At 37.1% G+C, this 25,428-nt stretch overlaps 1 protein-coding gene across 1 annotated transcript; it reads right to left on the bottom strand.

Annotated features, from left to right (window-relative positions):
* Positions 1-10,274: 10,274 nt before the first annotated feature.
* Positions 10,275-25,198, bottom strand: RBM46 (RNA binding motif protein 46). Its single transcript, XM_074865087.1, has 4 exons — positions 25,048-25,198; positions 18,271-18,738; positions 16,098-16,880; positions 10,275-10,321 (listed from the first exon to the last, which is right to left on the bottom strand). The coding sequence occupies exons 1-4, from the start codon at positions 25,196-25,198 to the stop codon at positions 10,275-10,277; spliced, it is 1,449 nt and encodes a 482-aa protein (XP_074721188.1).
* Between the last annotated feature and the right edge of the window lie 230 nt (positions 25,199-25,428).

The raw sequence follows: 25,428 nt of genomic DNA on the forward strand, positions 1-25,428 counted from the left end.
AGGTGTCCCTGCTCATTGCAGGGGGGCTGGACTAGATGACCTTTAAAGGTCCCTTCCAACCCAAACTATTCTACGATTCTATGACATAGAAAACTATTTGAGGGGGTAAAATGCCAAGCAAGGTCCACAAAATGATGAAGTAGCAATGAAGCAAAGAGAACCTAAAGAGAGTTGATGAGAAAGCAGTACAGTTTGAGATACAGCTTGCTGAACCGTCTTGGAAATTAGACCAAAAAGAGCAAACATACAGTGAAAATGTTGATCGTAGTTCACTTTCAGGAGCTGTAATACATCTGAGTCTTATCTACACTGACTAAGATTGTTTGAGGTACAATACTCTCATTTATAGTCAAACATCTGCTTATTCTAGCATTACAAATTCTAATAATCTAACAAGTTTTTAAAAAGTTATGAAACAGTTATTCATGTAATGCAATTAAAAATGTCTACTGGTACTTAGATCTTTATCCCTACTTTTCCCATCATCTCTGCAACTTCCTCCCATGCAACAGTAATTAAATTGCTTCTTTTTTTAAAATGAACTGTTAAACTGCCAAGAATATGAGTATATTTAAAGTGAAATTTTAAAAATGTTTCCTAAAAATCCTTCATAAACTGTTTCATAAACTTTCAAACAAGATAGAGACATGGATCTTCCTTGAGTTATGTTGGCTCTCCTCTTCAGGCTGGTAGTACGTTCTTCCCTGGTTAGATGCCTCTGTTATCTCTGCTGGCTCCTGTTTTGACAAACAGTACACTAGGATGTGAGCACATAAAATAGGAATCTCTCTACCCTGGCTGGCAAAAAGGAAAAAAAAAAAAAAAAAGAGGCTTTTAAATTACTGCTGGCTAGCTTGTAATAATAAGGCTGTTGAAACCCTGGGGGAGTGTTTGATCAGGTTGTCCTCTGCACTGAAGGCTATCACTATCCAGAATTTTCTAGTATCTTGAAAGTTCAACATGTATTCACTTCTTCCTGAAGGAGAAAATCTGCAGTACTAGCATAGAGCAAGGAAGGGATGTGAAAGGCTTAGCACCAAAGTAAGAACCCTCAAAATATGCAAAAATTTTTTTTTTTCAGTTTTCTTCCTGTAATACAGTATTCTCCCTATCCCAGTGAGTTGCTGAAAATTTAAGGAAGAATAGCTTAGAAAAAGTCAAGTCATACCTATAAAGGAGAGCAGCTTCCTTCCATTATGAAATACTGATATATCATGCAATTTAAATGGATTTAACAAGCACAAATCCAGTATGAAATCAAAAAATGGCTTTTCTGTAAAATTTTATCAGGGTTTGAAATATGGGGGAGGAAAACTGGAAGCTGAGCTTCCAAAAGACCGTAGCATTAATCCATTAGCTAGCTTTGTACAGAAGCATTTGAGAGTTCACTAAACGCCTGCCCTAACTGGTGCAAGTATGCACTATACACCCCTTACCCCTAGCATTAGAAGAGCCTAAATAAGCATTAGTAGAATTGTTTACAAAAATGACAAGATCTGCTGCTCTTAAAGAATTCCTGTTCTACTTTAGGATGAAAATATTTCACGTTGTTAGATTTTTAAATACATTTGTTTAGATGATCTCTGACTTTGACAGATAGACATACTGTCCTTCTGTGAATACTCGCATCCACATTTGCCCCCGAAACTCTCCAGTGAGAACACCTAGCTCCAGCTTCTGTCAAGAACCGGAGACCTGCGGTTCACCAGCAGCTCAGCTCCAGGGGCCCTGTGAATTGGAGGCCCTGTCCTTCCTCCAGGTCTGATAAACCAAAACCAGGGGAGTGAGCTCTGCCAACACACAGCTCTCACCACTTCAGCTGTGGAACAGGACCAGCTTGTGAGCTCTTTGGTGCAGGTTCACCAGAGCTAAACAGAGTTGAAGTCCACATGCTTCACAGGTCGCTGGAGTCCTCCTGTAGTGTTATTCAGTAGTTACTGAAATATTAGACAAGCTTCATATGAGGTTGTGAAAGAGAAGTAGGAAAATATAGCTGATAGCTATTAAAAAACAAGCTGTTACCAGTATGTAGAGATGGTAGGTAGCTTTGAAAACTTGAGCTCAAAGCGAGATACCAAGAGCTTAGGAAATACCCTCTCTGTGTGGGAGAAATCAAGTATTTTTGCAGTAAAGTACCACGTCTGTTTAAAGTCAGGAAACCCTGATCCAATTTATGTTGCAAGATTTGGCATCTTGTGGACTTTGATGCCTTTCTGGAAGATGTGCTTTCATCAGCCGTTACTGGGCTTGCTCCAGGGGCGTGTAATGAAATTCAGTGATGTGTTTGGACTGCTAGACAAACTGGGTGATATGACTGTTTCTTCTAGTCTTAATCTTCCAATTTCATAGCTTAAATCCTTGACTAGGATGAATGGATGAAATAAATATGATTTCATGGTAGCTGAAAACCATACGCTTTTTTTTAAGGAAAAATATGTAGTGAAAGTTTCATCAAAACATATGCCTTACTGCTAAAGAAAGTCCAGGTAGCTTTCTCTCATGAAGTGGTTTTGGGGAGGCGGTCGGGAGTTGCCTTTTTTACATTTTTGTCTAGTTTAAAAAAACCCAAACAAAACAAAAACAAACCTTTAATCAGTGTTCCCATGATCAAAGCTGTCACCATAAGATTTCAAGTGTAAAAGCTGCTCACTACCCCTCCTTAGAAAGCTAGTGCTACAAATGAGCTGTCATCCATTTTCTGACATACCTCTATCTGGGTATAAAAATAATATATTGAAACCCAAACATCTCCCTGGATTCTATGAAGAATTTGAGCTTTAGTTGTAGTGGTCTACAAAAGAGAACTAAAATTGGGCACTTAGACCTTGTTGTTGTCTTTAAAATCTGTGTCACCCTGTAAGCACCTTGAGGTTTTGAGGGATTTTTTGCATGCACCCAAGCTGTCCTTTGCTATTTAAGTTTCTGAGGCATCTCCTCCTCAGCCAGAACTTAATTCCTGAAAGATTGTGACAGCTTCCTGCCCTGAGCCCAGACAGACCTTCCCAATAGATGTTATTCTGCCTCATCTTCCTGAGACTGTTTAACTATGCCAAAGGTGAATATGTTAAAGTACATACCTACAAACACCACAATGATCCTTGTCACTTTTTTTTTTTTTAAAGAGGGGGGAGGAGTAGGGGAGGACCAAAGGTCTCCTACCTCATCAGTCTGAATCCAACCTACTACTTTCTCTTCTCTAGGAGTGTGTTGCAAATACTAAGTTCTGCCTGTGAAAAGCTACTGGGAAACGGGAAGAACCACTCTTCCCCTCCCTTGCTGTTGAATCTGTAGAGCAGAGCAAGGGAGACATCAGGATTTGGGACATAAGGGCCCTGTTGCTGCAAGGACCAGCGGAGGCACTCAGCAGAGGTAGGGAAGGTCCCACATGCTGCTTCAGGAACGCTTACCCATCTCGGGATAGCCTAGGATCCAGGAGTTATGTCCTCTCCTCAAACACGACAGACAGAGATCAGTTTTGGCAGAAAGGAATACAGGGCTGAGATGGAAGCACACATCCAGGGAAACACAAGAACCTCCAGGGCCATTCTCTTTTAAATCATACTTTTTTTTTTCTTCTTCATTAGAGTAACAACATCAGTATTGCAGCCCAGAGGTAGGCTCCTAAATCATAAAGGGGTAAGATTTAAGATGCCCCTTCTGTATTTCCTGTTGATTTGATAAGCTTCCTTTGCTCAGAGAGCTATTTTATCACTTGAAATGTTATGACTTCTCCTAAACAACTGTGTAACTCTGTGAATACTGTTCTTGACATTCTTGTCTTTTGCTCTTTGCTTATGCATACATATTTCTAGCTTTGACAAAGATGATTTGACTCAATATTTGGTTTTCATCCACTAGTGAATACCTCCCTCTGCAGGAAACTGTACGTCAATAGCAACCATAGCCTCTGGCAGTGTAGAAAAAAATGTCTGAGGCCTGAAGTGGTAATTCATATAGTCAAATTTACTGAAATGGGTGGTACTTTCTTGGTAAAATGCCCTAGTGGTATGTTCATGTTTTACATGAAGTTTTCTATCAAGGTATTTCATAATGACTTGTTTTTCTTTTTCCCCAGTGGATTTTGACAGCATAAATAATCTGCTGTTATCCATGCAGAATATTCTAACACTGGTGCTTACAAATATTACCCTCCTTGGACTGTCAGAGGAGAGAGGGTCATCTTTCATGTCAGTCATACTCTGCCATAGCTTTCTAAAGGAACTTGACTTCCTACCTAAACTGAACTGTAGCAAACAGACCAGCCTCCCTGAGCTACAATCTGCCTCTGTAGATGCTTCTGGTTCCTGCGCTGCTTAATTTCAATTTCTGATTGTGTCAATTATTTTGACCGTCCAACTCCTGTACCCCACTGCTTTCCTCTCCCCATCTAAAAATCACAATATTGCGCCTTCTTTCTAAAGCACCACAGGTTTCAAAATGCAGAGTACGATCACTACTGTTTAATTGACAAGCCAGTACTGCACTCCTTGGTTATTACCCTGGATTATTCAACTCTTTCAAGTCTAAAACTTTTGTTTATTGACTTAGTTAAAAGCCTTCCTCCTGCATTCTCACAATGTAATATTGTGGAACAATCTTGGTTTTGCAGGCTTCTTTTTGAAGATACTGAAGTGTCCTTATACTTCCTGAAATTTCACCCACCTTCAAGCAGTATGTAAGGTTTTCTTTCAATTCCCATGAGCAGGTATTTGCATTTCAAGAGTCCTAAAAATTCCACCTGGTTTGACAGTGGTTGCATCACTTAGTTGTTGTATAGCTGTTATTTACATTTTTGGAGACAGAAAAGCTCCTTTTCATGAAAAGGACCAGCCCTACAGAAATGAAGCCCTTCTGCAGTAAGGCCAAAGCCATGTCAATGGGATGGAAGACCATTTAAACAAAAATTAAGCTATTTTTGAGGTATACTTAGGTAACTTCCATCACTTAATGCTTCTCCATAGTAGTTTTGCAGTGTCTGTACCTTTGGAAAAGGCCTGCCCTCATCCCAGTCGTTATTTTATTACTGATGCAGCCTGCAATGCAGTAAGGAGGGCAAGCCTTTTTACTCCTTCCAACTCTTGAAGCTGAGTAGTTCAGCCACAGACAATGTGAAACAACTATTTCAAGTTATGGCAGATCACAGCAGCTTTGTTAGCATAGTGAAAAGCTATGAGGGGTCAAGGACGGAGCTCTGAATGACTGTTTTCAACCTTTTCTTGGATGTTTTGGGGGCCTATTAGGGCTCTTTCTAGCTGCAGGGAAGTTATATTTAAGACTGCTGGATCACCACCTGTTTTCCTGTCTCTGGTTGTCCATTAAGTTGAACACTAAATACTGTGAAGAGATGCTAAACTGGTCATTCTTTGTTATGCACAGCAACTGTGCTAAGAAATTCACTGAAAGAGAAGACAGCTGACTTCCTGGGCATTGCTTTTACCTCAAGAGTGTGTGTTAACCTAGTAACTCCCAGCTGACTTGCTTTTTAATACTGTTTCCTATTCACAAAAAATTCCCATTAATTTAGTAACTCCTCTCTTATTATAGAGGACCCTAGCTCTTGGTGACAAGCAGCCTTAGTTCTCCCCACATCATCTACTGTTTTTTTTTTCCCCATGAAAAAACAGGAATTGGAAGATAGAGGCTGCTGCCCACAACATGCTTGCTCCAGAACATTGGCTTTACCATCTGTCACCAACCACAAGGTAGTAATATTAAAAAAAAAAAAAGGCAAGCAAGCAGTTACCTTTTTCATCTAAGAACAAAGATCACATTTTCTTATTTAGGGCAAGTTTTTAATGCAGTGACCTCTACTTTGGAGAGGGACTTCTAGTTTCTACACCAATTATAGAAGAGGATGGTATATGAATTCACTTTTACCAGTTACACAACAGTCCTGTAAAAAAATATGCAACACCATGTTCTCTTTTTGTCACAACATTTTTAGAAGAAATACACGGGGTTTTTTTTCCAAAGGTTAATAAGCTCCAGTGAGACTTTTAAAAATATGAAAAATATGCTTGCAATTTTGTACACTGATTAGAGATTTTTAATGATGTGTTCTAAATAAACTTCAAAAACCCTGAATTACAGCTACTGCTGCTTCAGCTGCTTATTCCTTCCACCTTTGTTCTTATCTGCAAAACAAAGACCAAACTCTGTCTGAGGGTTGTATTTGACTTACATCTACCCAGTATTCATTACACTCAAACATTTCATCAAGGTTTTGTACACTCACACTTGTTGGGAGTACTGAAAATAATTGCCAAGGTACATGCTAATGTTAATAATGGGAGTTGCTACTTTGTAGCAAAAATGCTTTTTGCACAAGACTGCTTCAAATATGGGAGCACAGTTAGAAATCTGAACAAGAAGGATGTTACATGCCTGAAAAATACAATCCCACGGCTTTCTACAGTACTGGTCAGTACCCCCTTGTTCACTGGGTAAATCAGTTCTCCTACAGGTATTCATTTTAACGCTATGCACTCTTTCTGCAGCTCATCAGAGTTTCTTTAAGTATCTAACAATACCAGTTCTACCTACGTTTGGTTGGCCTGGAATTCCATTAGAAGTATTACAGAATATTTTTTTATCGAACCTTTCTTGCACATGCAAGAAGTCCACCATATTTTCAAGGTGTCATTAAAGATGTCTACATAAAAAAAAAACTTGTAATAAAAAAGCAAGTCTTAAGACACCTGGAAAATAAAAATAAAGCTCATTTCAGCAGTCTGTCAACTAGAATTCTCCGGCTGCCAAGTACAAATACTTCTAAATTAGTTCCCCCATATCTTATCAGTATTATACTGTATTATTCTGTCTCAAACACTGATTTTTGTCTTGACCTCAGGGACCACTTTGTTAAACATGAAGTAAAGCAAGCCCCCTCTTCTTTCTTCCCAACAGAGTTTCTTAGGAAATCATAACAGCTTAATAACTTTCAAATGTGATTGAAGCTACTAAGCAAACTTACTTTTTAAAGATGACTTTTTTCTTTTTTCAAGGTTTCACTAAGCCACTTAACTATCCTTCCTCTTGTTCAGCAAAGCACCTGCACTGGAGCCTCTGGCCAAAGCCTGCTACTAGAGAAAGCTAAGTGAATCCTGCAAAGTAAGTTTGTGAAGGTATCATGTGTAAAATAATTGTTTCTTTTTTTTTTTAAACACACACCAAATACTAACAGCATAAATTTAATGTAAATGTTAATTTAAGTATAGAAGTCAAACACATGATTTCAACATCAAAAATTACAACACTCAGAACTACTATGTAGCTAATATCAAATGGAAATAAAATCAAACTGTTGTAACTACACCTAAACTAACACCAAAAAAGACAATTTAATATAGTGATGAAACACATTGAACTAAAAGATGTAATGGACCACAATAGTTGACTGCTTTTAAGAAAAATTATTCAACTTTAAATCTTCCATTGCATCATTTTCTGTCTACATAATACTCCTTTTTGACAAACATTTTTTAGACAAAACAGCTTACAACCAATACTTGCATAGATGAGGCCCTCAGACTCTTTAACATATGCCACTTGGCCCATTCCTTGACCAGGAACTGAAACTATTTACCAAATTCAAAAAGAAGGATGACCTACTGTATTTGTTTCAGATTTTAAAAACAAAAAAAGCCTTTTTTTTCATTCAATAAATAAAGCACTTTACTGAGAAATGCTAAATACAATAAAAATAACAATGGCTTACTCAAAATGAATTACATACACCCGATTTAAAAAATTTAAAACTATTTTCAGTTTAATGCTAAATGATGTATTTTAATAAGAACATGGCCTGATTAGAAAGTGAACAAGCTGCTGTTCAACATGGCTACCATGGGCAAGCAGAAGTGCTGGTTACAAGGGATAGCCTGGATAGGAGTAAGGCCTCTGCACACAGAAGCACGTGTGTCCCCCCAGCAGAGAGGTGCTAACAGGAAATGCAACTTAGCAAGCTGTAGGTAAAGAACATGTAGTTTGTATGTGTCAAGATTTCTTTTCCCATTTTTGTCTCAAAGAATTATCTGAGGTATTGAACCTCAATGTTATGACTACAGCTGTATCTTGTGTAGCCTGATGGTATGTTGACATAAAACCTTGCAAAATACCACTCCTGCAGTGATGTAGTGCTATACCAGAAGCAAAGATTTTACTGGACATGTTCTTCCTATAAATTTTTGTATCAAGTTCCAGAAACAAATCTGAGTGTGGTATTTAAGTTTCATATTATGTATGTTTATGTATGAAAAGGCAAGGTTGCCAGGGTAGTATGTTTTCTTTTTTTTTTTTTTTTAATGTTTGCTTAAGATGTATAGCTTCTGTTGTAAGTAATAAAAATTCTGCTTGAAACTCAAAATGCAAGAGTAGGAAGTGTAGCAAATTTATTTCAACACTAAAAATAAGTTACTGTTGTACAAACTATTACAGGTAACAAAACTTTTAAACAAATTATCTTTTCAAAACAAATCTAATCAAGCTAATCAAAACGATTTAACGTTCAATTTCACTAATCTTTAAAATTTAATGTTTAATACACACAACATGCTTTGAAGAATTATCAATAAACACATAATGTGAATTTCCAGTAGTTATGTATCCATGTGGTGTTCTTTTTTTCTTTTGTGACAAAATCCAAAGCATTAAATTCCAATGTTTTCTTCTTCAGGGTAATTCAAGCCAAATAGGGCATATAGCTGGCTGCAGAAAAAGAGGGGGAATGGGAGAGGAAAGATACTTTTGATTTCAGCAAGCATACTGCATTATCTATTCCAAGATGGACTTAACTATTAAGGAACTTAAGATAATGTTGTAGTGAAAGCAGTCTTATGCCAATGCTGCATTCTTCCCTTTCCTCTGCACCCCTAATACTAACTCAAATCATTAAGAAATTTAGTCAACAGTTCAAGCAATATCAGAAAGGACCTAGTAAAAAAAAAAAATACAAATAACTTAATCTCAGGGTTTTTTTCCTAAAAGCCTTATGCTTTTAAAAAACATTCTTCAGTACTGAACCTAAGTATTTTCTCAGCTTCTATCTACTTTTAACCAAACTTTACACTAATGACCCTTTGCTTCACCTCCACTGAACACAAAATATTAAAGGCAACAACTTGAATGTGCATATTAGACCACTGTTCCGAGTTACATAAAACAACTTAATACATCATACGTATCATAGCAGCAGTCTTTCATATTGCATATTTAACACTTTAGATCCAAATGCACTATTAACTAAGTACCAAGTTCTGCCACACACACTGCATAAACAAAACCCAACTTTATTGTTGGAAGTTCATTGTCATTCATCAATGGACTAGAAAATGGCACTGAACTCAGTCCTGTTTTGAAGTGACTGACTCTACTGAAGTTATTTCATGGATAAAGATAGTCCAACATTTCTTTTTCTCCACGTTCTCCTACACAGGTCCAGATTTACAAATTTATATACCCTGTCTGTAAGCAGCAGCAACTGAAAAATAACTGAATCTTCAGGACAAACCCTGGGTGACTCAGATTAGAAGTTTCCAGCAGTAAAGTTAACACTGAGCATGTATTTAATGCTATTTTCAAACTGTCTTATAAACTTTTAAGAACCAATCTCACAACACTCAGAGAAGATGATAATCTCTATTTTAAAAAAATTAAAGAGGCCTCAGAAGTGACAGACATTCACACAGAAATTCATCAACAATAGCATATTTGAAAAAAAAGGTAGCATAAAATTGTAGTTAAAAGTAACACTTTTTGCAAATTGGAGGAGACATCAGTCTCTCTTTTTTACATAAAACCAACTACCCAAAGAAATATTCCAGGTCACTAGTGTAGTAACTACTCCATTTCTCAACATAAATTTAAACCCAAGCTGGAAATGCAAGTAATTCAGAAATGACTGAATGACTGAAATATGCCTCGGTCATTTTAGGAGTAAAAACCATAACCTTCCTTTGTGCTGCACAATCCACATGAACATCAGCCTGAGTGATCCATCAGCAGGTCTACAGCAGTATAGCTATGGTGGTCTTTGGGAAAGAAAAAAAAAAAACCCACACACACAAAAAACCCACCAAAACACAAAAATACCAAAAAAACAACCAAAACCAGACAGAGTATTTTTACAACCCTTCTCATAGGTGTGTATGTGGGGAAATAACCTTGAGACCAACTTCTCTAATGAACAGCCCAAACAGTGCAGCTAAGACAATGCCTTTGAGGGGGTAAAAACCTGCACCAAACACAATCCCAGGAGGTTTACTCACCCTATCCCACTATGGTGCATTCAGGGACAGCAAAGTTATATATGCTTGCTTGGGGGCTGTGATAAAAACCATCATCTGATAAACATTTAAGACTTCTAAATTCATACTATTAAAGGAACATCTTATACTACATTCTGAGTCTTTCTAAAAATCACTTAAAAAGACAAAACACACCAATCACCAGTTATCATCTGTATTTGCTAAACAAAGCCAGCAATTTCTGTATTTTTTTAAACATCTTACATTTTGTACCAGGCTGTTGCTTGTTCCAACAGCAATACAGTTAATTTTGATAAAGCAAACCAAGGCAGTGTTGAAGTGAAGAAAAACCCTACAATAAAACAGTAAAATAAAAGCATTTTGCTTGAACTTCAAGTTTAATGTCCAAAATCTAAGACAGCAGTCTACTGATAAATTTCTTCCAAGATGCTGAGTACAGACTCTTGAACTAGTTTATAGAAGTTTTATCCTTGACTTGTAAATTGCTACTGTATGCAGTATTTAAGAAGCTTAAATGAGTGAATTCATAATAGTAAGAGATAATGCTTGCTCCATCTGCTTCAGTACTGTTTACTATATACATCCTATGTGGTGAACTGGAATTAAACTGTAACTTAGATGCTACAGTTAGTTATTAAAATGTTTTTCCTTGATTCAGAGATTTATCAGCCTACTTTCTTTTAAATACTTTCTGTTAAATACTTTTAAATACTCTCTTCTACCTAAAAATTAATTTCTTAAATTGTGTCTTAGTGAGATGCCACATGGAATAGCATGTGTGAGTGAACAAAGAATACCCTATTGTGGTATACATGTTTAAAACCGGGCAGATCCCCAAAACTGAGGAAACTTTACCGAAACTTCTTCCTTTCCTCCCCATCACCCTTAAGTCACGCTCAGTAGGGAGAGAACTCCCCAGGACTCAGCCTTTGCTACAGAGGGTGTTATCTTAAGGACTAGAAAGAGGTTCTGACATCTTCTGGTATTTCCTTAAACCAGTGGAATTCCACCAGCAGTAACTGAAAACAAAACAAACAAAACAAAAAAAGCCCAAACCCAAACATTCTCAGAAGAATGTTCTGCTTTTCCAAGCTTCAGATGTTTACTCTTACTAAAGAAAGGGAGGTAGAAGTTCTCCAATTCAGCACACATCTATGCAACTTCGAGTTCTCTTCTGCCTGCACTCTGAAGTCATCTGAATGAGCCAGCTTGATTCCATAAGCTATAAAGCTACGTTACTGATGCAAAGGACCTGAATTATAAATAATGCCTCCTATTTTGGGATTGACTCTGCACTAACACTGCCTCTGGACCAGAGGTGGAATATAGAGTCTGTGCTAATTAGCCCAGCTATACAGTCCAAATTGGAGCTGCATCACATCTAGTCAGCCTCCAGGACAGGCAAGAGTAGGAAGTCTTACATGTTCTTCTAACCGGATACCACATTTAACAGCCGAGCGCCATTTTGCAAACAACACTAAGGTGTTGTGTAACTTCTAAAGACACAGACTTATTTGTGTTGACATGAGATTCAAACTAAATGAAGAAGGTATTATTTTCTTCTATGGGGCATTCAGGTTTTTCCTAGTCTGGATCCCACCCCCACAACCATTCCTCTTCTGGAACATCAACGTGTAGCTCTGCTCCCCTTCTCACAAATGGGCATCTAGACATGCAATTTCCATATATTTAAACAAATCTGACTTTTTTTCACTCCCTTGATATGTTTTAAGATTACTAGATAAATCATGAACCTATCTTATCTTTTAGTAAATCATAGCTTTCTGTATTTTCTCCATGCATCATTTTCAAAATATTCAGGTGACACCAAGTGGTTAATTGTTGTACTGCTGTCCAGGACTACTATATGCAGTAATAACCAAGTATTCTGTTATGTGAAAGTAAACACATATCACCAAAAAAAAGCCAGAGTGCTTTGAGATTATTAATCATAACAGTGCAATTTTAAAATTCTGTCAAAGCAGCCCCTTCTCAGTCACTTACCTTAGTCTGCTATCTGCTTTAAAAAGAAAAATACCTATACACATCATCAAAAATTAAGTGGACCAAAAAATTAAGTTACTTACCAGAAGGAATTATTCCCTGTGTCATCTTTGTACATTCATGCTTATAGTAAGTTGCTTCCAAGAAGAAACACAGACTTTTCTCAAAATCACTGCTGCTTATTAAAAAACCAAAACAAACCAGCAAAAAAACCCACAAACCACACAACACCTGCATCCATGCAGCATCATTCAACATGCGAAACCATACAACAGACACTTCAGTGAGGAGGGATTCTCCGTCACATCTAGCAACTCTTCTTCAGTTGCAGACATTTCTTTCAACATTGTGTTGGAATAAAAACAACTTCTGTAGATTAGATAGGGAAAAGAAATACTGTTTCTAGGCTCCTTACAACTATGTTTCACTATCATGACAATGCCAACATCAAAAAGAGGGTGTTTATCAACATGGAAGGTATATCTTTCAAAAGTCAGCCATGCATGTTTGCTTTGAAATAGGGTTCTGCACACTCTGTGTGAGGCCAAATCCTCAGAAACAAGAAACCAAAGAGGCCATCAAAAGAAAAAAGTTTTATAGTTCAAAGATAATGAGACAGCATTACTAGCACTAGGCCATTAGGTAGACAGCTTTTAAAAACAAACCTGGGATTTGGGAATTCTAAGTAAGAATTCACATGAATTGTAATCATATGGTACACTGAAGTGCTAGAAAGGTTTAAAATAGTTAATTTAAATTCACCGTAAAATGTTTTCCCTATAGCACTTGTAACTATAATTGAAGAGATAAAAATCTCAACACATACTTCCTTAATTTTTCTACAACTTATCTGCATTCTGGATTTGACCACAGCTGTGAATAATCATTCTCAGTCTAATTTTTTTTTTTAATTGTTCTGGTGATTCTTTCCCAAAAACGTATAGGAAAGAAAATATTTTTAGATAATGCTATCTTTAAGCCACAAAAGGGGTAGGTATGCATGGTCAAGTATAGAACCTGAAGCTGTCTTCATTCTTCTTTAAAGAAGGAGAGTCTCACACCATTATTTCAAGTTTAGCATCCTTTTTATCTTTTGTGTTCAGGATTACACAGGTTATAAAGGTACGGCCCTAATTTTCGTAACTAGAAAAAAATGGGAACAGACACTCAACCAGTAAAATGCCACCCACAGTGTGTACAAAACCAGGCACAGATACTTTATTATTAAAAATAAGTAATTCTCATCACTTTGACCATCTGAAAGTATCACCTTCTGCAGGCGACCTACTAATGCAAAACCAAACATCACTGCTGAAGCGGAGACAATGTATAAGGCTTTGCATTTTGGAGATTCTCCTTCCTGTAAGACCTTTTGGGCACGCAAAATCAAAACAAAGTAGAAGCAAGATTCTAAGCAAGAAGAAAATCTTGTTTACATTTCAGTCATGCATTGCCAAAAAAAGGCATCATAGTTAAGCCTGAAATAAGTCTGCTACAAACTCATCCAAAAGAAAAATCTCACCAGAGACCTTCAGAGCAAGCGCTAAATAGCAGTATGAGGAAGAGAAGGATGGCAACGCTATTTTAACAGTTTTCTATCAGCAGCAACTTTTACAATCCACCAAAACTAGAATAGGTGAGAGAAAAAAAACAAGGAAGGAAAAAAAAAAGGGGGGGCGGGGGGGGAGACGGCAATAGAGGGGAACAGAAAAGTCTTTCTTAAAGCATTTCTCAGGAACAGAAAGTCTCATCACTAACACAGGACTCCACTTAACCTTTCAGTTACTATTTCAGTTTCCATATCTCTGAAAATTTAGTTTCACTGGGCCAAAATTTTATGAAGTAAAAGCATTTTAAGAAACACTTCTTTATCTGTTCTGATTTCTCCTCCTTACATTCCTAAAGCAGAATCAAGCTTTAAATCATGTGGATACAGTCCTGGGCCCTGTATGCATGCACAGCTAATCAGAAAAGGATTATTTACTGTAGTGTATGATCTCATTGTGCTTCTATCCAGAGCTGACTATACAGGATCATCAAGTCTGATGCCTCAGACACTGTCCGCCCCACATGCAGTAGCCACTATCCACAGAGAATGCCACTTCTTTCAAACCTGGAAATCCATGGCTTAAGAAGGCTGATATTCTAAATTAGAATGTGAAAAAACACAGCAGTCTTAATACATGGAAACAAGAGTAATTGAAGCACAACGTGCTTGAACTTCCTAGGTATTATAAGAAACTTGGAAAGAACTTGCCTGCCACCACTCCAGAACCCAAAACACTCCCTCCCAAACAACTTTGGCATTGCTCCAGTTCTGAATAAAACAAAAAACCCCAGAAACCAAACGACAAGAAAACTCACAACCCAAAAAACCCCCAGCTTTCTACACACAATTAGACAAGAAATTAGTTTGTATTATCTGAACAAGCCTATCATCTCCAATGTAATTCTTCACAGACAGAATTCTACACCAAAAGAAGAAAAAAAGAAAATAACCAAACCTCTGTCTCTAGGACTCATTAGAAACATTTGTTTGTAATGACAGAAAAATATTTATGTTGTCCTACAAAAGACTACTAAGAATTCATTTAATGATACAGCATCTACTGATCTAGTCTTGCTGAAAGAAACCATGCAACAAATACACAAGAACATTACTCTAGCAGATCAGAGAAATTATGGGATGGTTCGTAATACTTGCAAAATTATAAAAATCAGTCCTTTCTGATCTTCAAATATACCAGGATGTAAAGGCCAGAAAAAGAAAAAGAACTAAGCAGAAGAGAAACTGTTCAAAAGAACAAGTGGAATAAATTATACGAAGCTCTCCCAGGAGGTATGAGGAGTTTTCAAACCATTATGGTACGGCTCTGTAACAGCCTTCAAATCCAAGTCCCAAAGAGTCAAAATTCTTATTTCTTTGAGGATGAAGTTTGATCAGATGATGACTATAATTACTAATGAAAAATTGGCACTAGAAATCAGTTGTGTGCTGAATGCTGTGTGCTGAATGTTCTGAAAAACGCTGGGCCGGGAACTAGATGGCTGAAGTGTTACGTTTTTTATTATTTATGTATTTCACGTTATAGAGCAACAGGGATAACACTGTCAGAACTGCAGTGATCTGTACTCTTACTTATGAAAAGAATAGATTTTACTGTAGCTTTTTATAATATAAAAACCTTCATTTTCTAGTAGTTGCATTCTAATTTTAAGAAATTGAATATATAAAAATGAAGATCTAAACTTAGAAAGTAATTATGAATAACTGTATCTTTTCTCCCATTTTCTGGTTAAAAAAAATGACAGCACTCTTTACCCAAAGATAGTACATGTAGAGCCATGTAATGATACTCTGCTATAGCCTTAAGAACATCTATAAAGTGAATTAAAAAAATCTTCCCAAACCTATTTATTTATCTGAATATGGATCCACCACTTCTGTTTTCCCCATTGATAATAAATCAAGAACATAGACAGCCTTTCAAATAAATTTTCAGCACTATAATCAACACACAGATGACTTTATACCTAAGTCAATTAAACATGTCATCTAGTTCTTCCTTATAAATCATTATGGTAGATAAACGTAAGCAAAAATAACCCTAGCACTGCACTGTAGAGATGCTTACACAGTGTTTCTTCAGTGCTCTCACCTGATGGTTCAGACTCAGCTGACTATACAAGAAACAATTCTTCTGTAGACTAACTTACACTTTATACAAAGGTATCACACACATGCCGAGAAATATACACAAAGAACAATTTTAAAGTAACTTTTCTAGCTTCAGTTCTTCAGAACTAATTGAAAGCGTTTATACTTACCTAGATGTAGAAGCGTGAACTGTGCTGCCAGTTCCTTTGCACCTTCTACTGTTGTGCAGAGTTTGTCTGGCATGAAATAACTCTGGGAACCATCTGCAATACTAGGAATAAGCACCTTGAACACCAGGAGTATTTTCCCATTCCGATTTGTGGTTGAATACAAGTAGTATTCTGGTGGTGTCCAGTTATTTTTATTGCAGAAATAATCCAGATGCATCACTGCAGAACTGAAGTGACTGGATTTTAAAGAATACACGCTAGTTGGAGTAAGCTTTATGCCTGGGAAAAAAGGGTACGTGCATCTTTCAACTTCAGAGAGGCCTGGACTATGCTGACCACTAAGACAAACTGAAAGACGTGCTGGTTTCCCTAAGGATTTTTGATGGCCATCTACTTTGTTAGAAAACCCTAAGAGATTTTCAGAACCAGGATTTAGCTGCCCATTAAAATGTTGCTTCCAAGCACTTTCTTTGTTAACTGGCTTTGCCAGTGTTACCTCAATACTAGCTCCATCGATGCACTTTCCATTCATTACAGACATAGCAGCAACGGCATCTTCACGATGGAAAAAATGAACAAAAGCATAGTCTCTCAGCTTCTTTACACGTTCAACTACTCCCGGCTTGAACTTGTTGAATTCAGCTTTAATTGTGTCCTCTGTAGTAGATATCATTAAATTTCTTACATATAATACTTTAACTCTCTGCATTGTTTCTTCATCAACTTCTTTCTCAGGGTCTGCCCAGTCTACCTGAATGGTATGACCCCAGAGCTGGAACGTTCCTACAGCAAAGAAGCATTACATCAATAAGAAATATGCAATGGAACACAAAATCATTCTTATCAACTACCTCTATAAAAAGCAAACATGATGCATGTCACATGAAACTGGGTTTTGTTGCCTGCATCTACTTAAGCAAAATATGCGAAATATTGCTACTTGAAATTATTAAAGAAAATAAGACTCCAAAAAAATTCAAAGATTCAAAATCTCTACCCTTTGGGTTCACCCTAAGCTGTCAAAACACAGACTTTGTGATTTTGTGACATGCATATACATGCATATATAAAGCAACCATAAGCAACATATTATTTTACTACTTAGTAAACACAGTCTTTTTAATAATATTACCACTTTAAAAAGTAAGGTCAACAACTGGAAAAAGTCATCTAAATATATACGCACTAGCGCAAGCCTTACTCTATGTTGCAGCAGACACCAAAACCATAAACTGAAAAAAAAATCCCACCTTGTTACTCATTTCAAGCCAACATTTTGCATATCACACAACTAGTTTATTTTATATTCAGTGATCTGGCCGTATTTCTCCCTTTACTTTACAAAGCCTGTGTAAGTCTTACGTAACACTCCTTCCTAACACTCTTATCAGCAGTTAATGCAAGACTTGCCTACATCTTAGCCTTAATAAATACAGGGAGTTTTGTCATTCATTTCAGCAACACCAATGCTATATTATCCATTTTAATGACTTTGCTTCTCCAACTATGTTGTTTTATTTCTTCCCTATTTAACTTCTCTTCTAGAATTCCCTTTTTTAACTGTACCTTTACCTATTCCCTCCTCTTTGTCTATTTTATCCCTTTTACTTTCCCACCCTCAAAATGTATAAAATGAGGTGCAAAGAAAAAGTCATCTTCTACTTGTTAAACTCGTAAAATTATTTTCTAGTAAAAGATTAAAGACCTACTTTCAAACATTTTTAAAATATGAAACATCAATAACATCATTCATGACACTCAAAAGAAATAAGGGACACATTCCAAGCATGATATTTTTTAAGTTCAGCTTTAAGAGAATTCATGTGCAGGGACTAGTGCATGCTAATGAAAACTGGATGTGTGCCCAAGCAAACAGATATCCTGGTGTAAATTACAGTAACTTGTGTTTATAAAAAGAGATGTGTGCTCTTTCATTCTCAGAACTGCTTGAATTTCAGCTTCTTTAAAAAAAACCAAACAAAAACCAACAAAAAAAACCCCAAACACAAAAACCCTGATTCATGAACCAAAAAAGTTTACCTGAAAGGCATTACTGCAGTTTTGTAACTCTCAAAATACCTTAAGGAAAATAGTGATGATCCACCACACCACGCCCCCACATAAGAGAGAGACACTCCCCCAAAAACTCAAATTTATTTACGAACAGGTTTACCTGGGATTAGCCTTCTTCTAGCCATTGCAGCTGCTCTGTGAGATTCATATTCCACAAAAGCAAAGCCACGATTTTTAGTTTTGTCAGTGGCATTTGGATAAACAATGACATCTACCACTCCTTCTGTAACTTTTTTCATTTCATTCAGTATTTCTTCTTTCTTCTTTTCTTTTGGAATTGCTCCAATAAATAGCCTGCAGTTATCCAAGCTTACGCAGACACCAATAAATTTCCCTGGACGGATTTCGTAATTATTAAGAATCTTGATGGCTAGCTGGGCTTCCTCTTTAGCAGTGTACATCACAAAAGCATAGCCTCGATTCTCACCACTGAATTCCATCATCAGCCTGAACTCATAGATCTTCCCAGCTCTCTCAAAAACAGGAACTAATTCATCTTCATACATATCACGAGGAATCTTACCCACAAAAACTTCACATCCACGAGGTGGTGGAGGACCTTCCCAACCTTAAAATAAATTATCCAACAACAATCTTAGTACAAATGCCAGATAGGTACTCCCCCACTCCACCCCCCAATTTGGAGGTGGGAGTTACTTATTTTAGTCTTAAAACTAGCATATTATTATCTGTTATTTAATTCTAATTTTTGTTATGTTTAGATAAAAAAATGCCATGAGCCCACAATTTGTATTTCTTTTAATTCCATCTTCTGTTTTTTTCAGGGGAATCTGTATGACAACCCACTGAACCTAACATTATTTAAAGCACTGACAGGTTTGCTGTAAGAGTCTACACTTCGATCACTTTTCACCCCTTAAAATTATATGACAGTTATTAATACAACTGATAGGTGATAACTGAGAAAGAACTTAAGTGGTATTTTCTATTGTAACATTTTAAAGTTGCAAATGTTTCTCTGCACTTCTTGACCATATTTTAAGAAATTTTGGTCAGGGTGCCTGTGCAGATTTATTTTCTTCCTGGACATCATTCAAAAGGTCCAAACATTTTGCTTCCACGTTCTTCATTCATCTACTAAAACAGGACTCCCTAAGGAAGGTAGGATATGGAGCCATCCTTTCTTCAATAGCCAAAAAGACTGAACACTTTTCCTCTAAAAACAGACCACAGTTTTCACAGGCTGGAGCTGGATGGTAGGAAAAAAGAAATTAAAAAAAAAAAAAATCCACAGAACAAGTAAGTCCCTAGTTCCCATCTGAAAGTTACAGGAAGATCCATGCTTCTGTCCTTAAGCCAAGGACATTCACACACTCTTTTGTATCTCTGCCACATACGCTGAAAGGTATGTTCAACAGATAATGTAAAAATGCATACGTATATTTAAAAATGTGGAGCTATGATCTGCAAATATGGCACTGCATTTTTCCAAAATATGCATTATTTTTAAAAAAAGTTTGGTTGGTTTTTGGGTTTTTTTAAACAAATTAGACAAATCAGGCAGAAGTTTCAAAGGCAGACAAACAGTTACATCATAACTAACAGCTTTTTCTAAAGTTTTGACAAGAAAGGTTCTCTGCAGGAGAGAGAGCAAGGAACACAAAGCTGGTAGAAAAAAACCACAAAATTTGGTAAGTACTAGTATGACAAAGCATAAGGAGGCAAGGTGAAAAAAAATTACTATTGACAAGTTAAAAAAAGAACATAATTAAATATTTTACTTGGCTTGAAGTTCAGAATAAATTATATCTAGGTGATTTTGTAATTAACTTCAAACTTTTTCCTTCATGGAAGTATCATCAAAGGGCACGTAATTTACTTGTGAGAAAAATTTAACGGAATTGGGAAATTTTTGCCTTCTCAGAGAACAAATTTTCATCTATAAGCTGTACGCTAAGAACTACATGGTACGCAGGGAAGCTACATGCATTTGGAGCCACACTGCCATGGCTTATCTAGGAAAAAGTCCAGCTCTGTTTCATAAAGCATTCAACATCTTTATAAACATTTGTAACTACTTCAGCTGAGGTTTGACAGGACATGGCAAGTAACACAGTTTGCAAGCTAGTACTGCCATCACTCACATCATGCCAGTAGGTTGCCCACACAAAAAAACATAAACCAACAGTACACCATTTAGGGGCTCCAAAGACAAAAGCAACTGCACACCTTAATTAGGACAAAATGGGGAAGAAGCTATGCTTGGCAGTGTAGGGAAGTCATGAAATTAAGTAACAATGCTCATTTATTAACTAGGCAAACTTTTACCATCATCCTCAGTCTAGTAAATGATTCAACAGTGACTCTCACTAAGTAAATGCCATCTACCATTCAAAAAGCTCCCCCTTCTAATTTTAAAGCTGCCTACTAAATTAGCATTACAGCACATCACTGCCAGCTGGGATTAAGTTATGACTCCTGACTTCAAACAAACCTGGTCTGTGTCACATTTGCCAATGAGCAACATGTATTTAACAGAGCAAACATGGAACAGTTAACCAAAAGCAGCATTCGTCAAGTAGTTACCAACTGACCAGAGAGTTTCCTTGACTGGGTACTTGAGTCATCATCTACAGTCCATAGAGAAGTGGTCTGTACGGTGGGTGGGGAACTGGCTGACAGGCCACACCCAGAGGGTGGTGGTAAATAGCTCCTTTTCAAACTGGCAACCTGTCACAAGAGGGGTCCCCCAGGGATCGATGTCGGGCTCAACGCTGTTTAATATCTTCAGAAGTGATCTGGATGATGGGATCCAGTGTGTCCTGATGCAGTTTCTTGACAATACCAAACTGAGTGGGGAAGTGGACACTTGGGAAGGGAGAGCCATCCTGCAGGAAAAACAGGATAGGCTGGAAGAGTGGGCTAGCAAGAACGCTATGAAGTTCAGCAAGGACAAGCGTAAGGTCTTGCACCTGGGAAAACATAATCCAGGAGTGCAGCACAGGCTGGGATCTCCCTGACTGGGGACCAGCATTGTGGAAAGGGTCCTGGGGATCCTAGTGGACATCAAGCTCGACACGAGTGACCAGTGAGCTGCAGCAGCAAAGAAAGCCAATGGGATGCTGGGTTGCATCAACAAGGGCATCACCAGCAGAGATAAAGAAGTCATCATCCCACTCTACTCAGCGCTTGTCAGGCCACACCTGGAATATTGTGTTCACTTTTGGTCCCCACTATACAAAAAAGACGTGGACAGGCTGGAGAGGGTCCAGAGGAGGGCTACAAAGGTGATCAAAGGACTGGGAAGCCTGACATGCGAGGAAAGGCTGAGAGAATTGGGTTTGTTCAGCCTTGAGAAAAGAAGGCTTAGGGGAGACCTTATCACCATGTTCCTGTATTTAAAGGGTGGCTACAAAGAAGATGAAGCTCCCTTTTTACAAGGAGTCACGTGGAAAAGATGAGGGGTAATGGGTACAAGTTACCTGGGGAGATTATGACTGGACATAAGAGGAAAATTTTTCACAACAAGAACAATCAGCCATTGGAATAATCTCCCCAGGGAAGTGGTGGATTCCCCACATCGGACACTTCTAAGATTCGGCTGGACAGGGTGCTGGGCCGTCTTGTCTAGACCGTGCGTTTGCCAAGAAAGGTTGGACCACATGATCCTTGAGGTCCTTTCCAACCTGATGTTCTATGATAGATTCTATGATCACTGGAGGACAGATTAAAGGATTATTTTTTTGCAGCAGCAGCTCAAGTAATCAAACTTCAATTAACATTACAGTTATAATCCTCCCACTGTTAGCGAGATCTATGCCATCTCAGACTTTCTTCCATGTAATTCTAATGACTTACATACCTAATGACATCATTATGTTTGCAGCAATCTAAGCAGAGGACCCAAAGCAACGAAAATTCATTTTCTTAACCTTTTTGTTTTTTTACACTACACTCTTCAGATACATTTTCCACAAGTGGCATAAACTGAAAAAGAACTGTGATGCTGCCAATTGAAGTGGAAAAAAAAAATATAATTTTTTAGGGCAATTTTGAAGACAGATCAGCTGCTTGCTCTGGATAGCATGCCAGTCAGAAAAACAAGATAGTAACAGGAAAACAGAACTGACAGTGAGACTGTCTCCTTTGGCAGCAACACAAGCTTATAGAAACCACATCTTAAGCAAAATTCACACTGAAACTCTTGATTTACAAACAGTCATTGTAATTTCTTACAAGCCATCTCAAACATGCAAGTCTCATCTGGCCTAGAAAACCATTTATAGTATAATACATGAAGATTTAAAGGAGAGGTGTACATATATAACTATGTCAATGAACAGATTTATGAAATCTATGGAATTTTATGGGATTTATGAAATACCTTGCCAAACATATTTAGTTTCAGAGAAATTATCAAATTAATAAAAGTAACTTCACCAAACAAATAGACTTAATACTGCCTCATGTTCTAATTAAAAATCATAATTATAATGTAAAAAAAAATAAATAAATAATTTAAGAACAGGCTGAGCCCTCAGGAAGTAGTTAGTGATACCCTGCAGTTCTTTTTCCAGCGCCACTTTCCAAATAATTTCACGGGGCTTCCCTATTTTATATAGGGTAGTAAAAGTATGTATGTAATTTTAGACAGTAAAAACTTCCTAAGAAAAATAACTTTGATGCAGCTGTATCTTAAACTACATATACCAATGAACAATACAGTTCCTGCTCACAAGCATGGTTAAAAAGATATGGGATCACAGGCCACAAGTGAGAATGAACTGAAACAGCAGCACCAAGAACTCTCCTTCTTTCTGCTTGTGTAAGTGCATAATCAGACTCAAAAAGAAGAGTTACTGTACTCCATGTGATACAACTAGGACTAATGGCAAAACTCTTCTACACTGCTGATGTCAACAACACTAGAAAAATTATTCAAAATAAAAGAAATGCTTCCTAAAGATTTAAGGCATTTGATGCATTTCATCAGAATAACAAGAAATGTTAAGATAGAGGTAACTGACACAGCATTATTGCAGACAATTAAAAGTATTAGGTATTTCCGCAAGAAAATTCTAAAAAAAACTCCTTCAGACTAGAAATAAAGCCCAAATTCAGCAGGAAAGATGCTAACCATATTAACAAGCTAAGTGTAGGAGTAGATAATCCTACCTGTCAGAGTTCTCAAAATCAAACCCAGATACTTTTCTGAAAATGTGTCTTAGTCAAAAAAAGCCATCAGGCTTAACACAGTAACAACCGAGCAGAAAGTAAACATATAAGATACACAGAAGTTCAAACTAAATGATCTAGAAGCCACTTATTTTCTTAACATACTGAGAAAAACAAAATGACATTTTGGTAGGGAAAAACCCCCCAGCATAAAATTTAACTCTTGAATGGGGGAATAATTACAAGGTAATTAGGAAAAAAATACACATCTACTGAAGATACTCCTCCTCTGTTCAAGTGTCTTCACTCAGAACAATATAAAATTCAATCATTTGGGTTTTATCTATTTATTTCACAAACTTCTGGCCTCTGCAGCACAAGATAAACCCACTAGTTTCCAGCATTTGTATAAGCATGGATTAAAGTTGAACAATCTTGCAACATCAGTCCTACTTAAAACTGAGAGTAATTTAAATTTATTTTGGAAAGCAAACTTAAAGTGCTGAACAAATGCTGATCCTTGTACTACCTGTGAGCATTACTCGTTTTCTATCAACTACATCTGCAGCAGTTTCAGCAGAAGTATTTTAGCAGGGGATAGGGCTATTTCAAGAGATTTATTACTGCTAAGTTACTTAATCACAGTATCAGACATGTTTTTGAAATAGCATTTAATACACAAGAAAAAATCAAGTCTTACAATGCAGTAACATCCTGAAAAATATTTACTAAATCAAATAGTCACTGTTTCCAAATGGCAATGTACATATTCCATATGCTGCAGGAGTTAATTCTACTTTTTTTTTTTTGTCATTGACTTTAGTGGAAATATAATCGGGCATATAGAAAAACATTTCAGTGACAAAGTTTATTTTCACTGCAGCAATAACTTTCTAGTTCAAGTGTGCAAGTCTCCCATTTGCACCGTGACTATAAACCCCAAACCACCATAAATTAACCAAGATGATGACTGTAGTTTTTATAGCATCAATACAGTCTCTGTTATTCTCTGGGATTTTTATTAACAGTTATTTTCTGTTTGCACATGGATACATACTCAACAATTTCAGTTTTCCAGTGTATTAAGTGAAAGAACAGTAACACATGAATAACACACTCTTGACTGTTGTACTTCACTGTTAAAAACACATCCAGTGAATGCTAAAAGCTCCAGAAGCTCAGCATTTATCATTTTTTCTTCTCTGAATGAAGGTTGGGGGGCAGGGGGATATGTTAGATATGAAGAACAGATTAGCCAACTCTGAAAACAAAATGGGTTAGATTACTTTTACTGGTGCTATCTCAGAGACCAGAGGTTTGTAAAAAAATGGTTAGGCCAATGCAAGTGGTAAGACAAGAAATAAAGTGGGTTATGCCTGCTATTACCAACCTGGTTTTCCCTTTTCAAGCGTGTTCTCAGTCATACAGTACATACTCAGTATTTTCAGCTCCGCATTTGTTTTGCTGTCAACTTTTGCTGCTTTTAAAGCTGTGACTTCTTAAATCTACCAAGAGCAAATGTTCAATGTAGTCTAGCACAAGAGATCTTAAACTGCTGGAAACCGCAAAGCATATTAGGACCCTATATGTGTTGTGTTTCTTACACGCTTTCCCTAAGCATCTACTACTGGTCACTGTCAAGATACTGGACACAAGACTACACAAATTTTCAGTTTGATTCAATAGAGCTCTCCTTACATAAAATAAACTCCAACTTCATAATCTCAAAAGAAATGCTTACCTGGTGGAGGACCACCAAATTTTCTTTGCCCATTTTCTTGAACCATGCTGTATCCAGTCTTCTCCATCAGAGCCAGTAGAGCAGCCTCACTCTGAGCGCCACTTCGCATTTTGCCACATCCACTTGCTGCAGCTTTATCTTCCTCATGCATATCTGCAATACTTTCAACAAAACATTGCAGATATTTCAATTCAGATAGTTCTAAGCTGTTATATGTATACAGAAGCTACCAAAGCACAGAAAAACAACTTATGCTACATTTGCCTATTTACTGTGACTTTGTTTAGCGTAAGGCTTCAATCCTACATCCAACTATTACTATCTGTATATCTGCTTTCAAAACATTGTTCTGTAGCTGTGATAATCTTGAACTTTAACCAG

The sequence above is a fragment of the Strix uralensis genome, chromosome 4 (assembly GCF_047716275.1).
Source record: "Strix uralensis isolate ZFMK-TIS-50842 chromosome 4, bStrUra1, whole genome shotgun sequence".
NCBI classification, from domain to species: Eukaryota; Metazoa; Chordata; class Aves; order Strigiformes; family Strigidae; genus Strix; species Strix uralensis.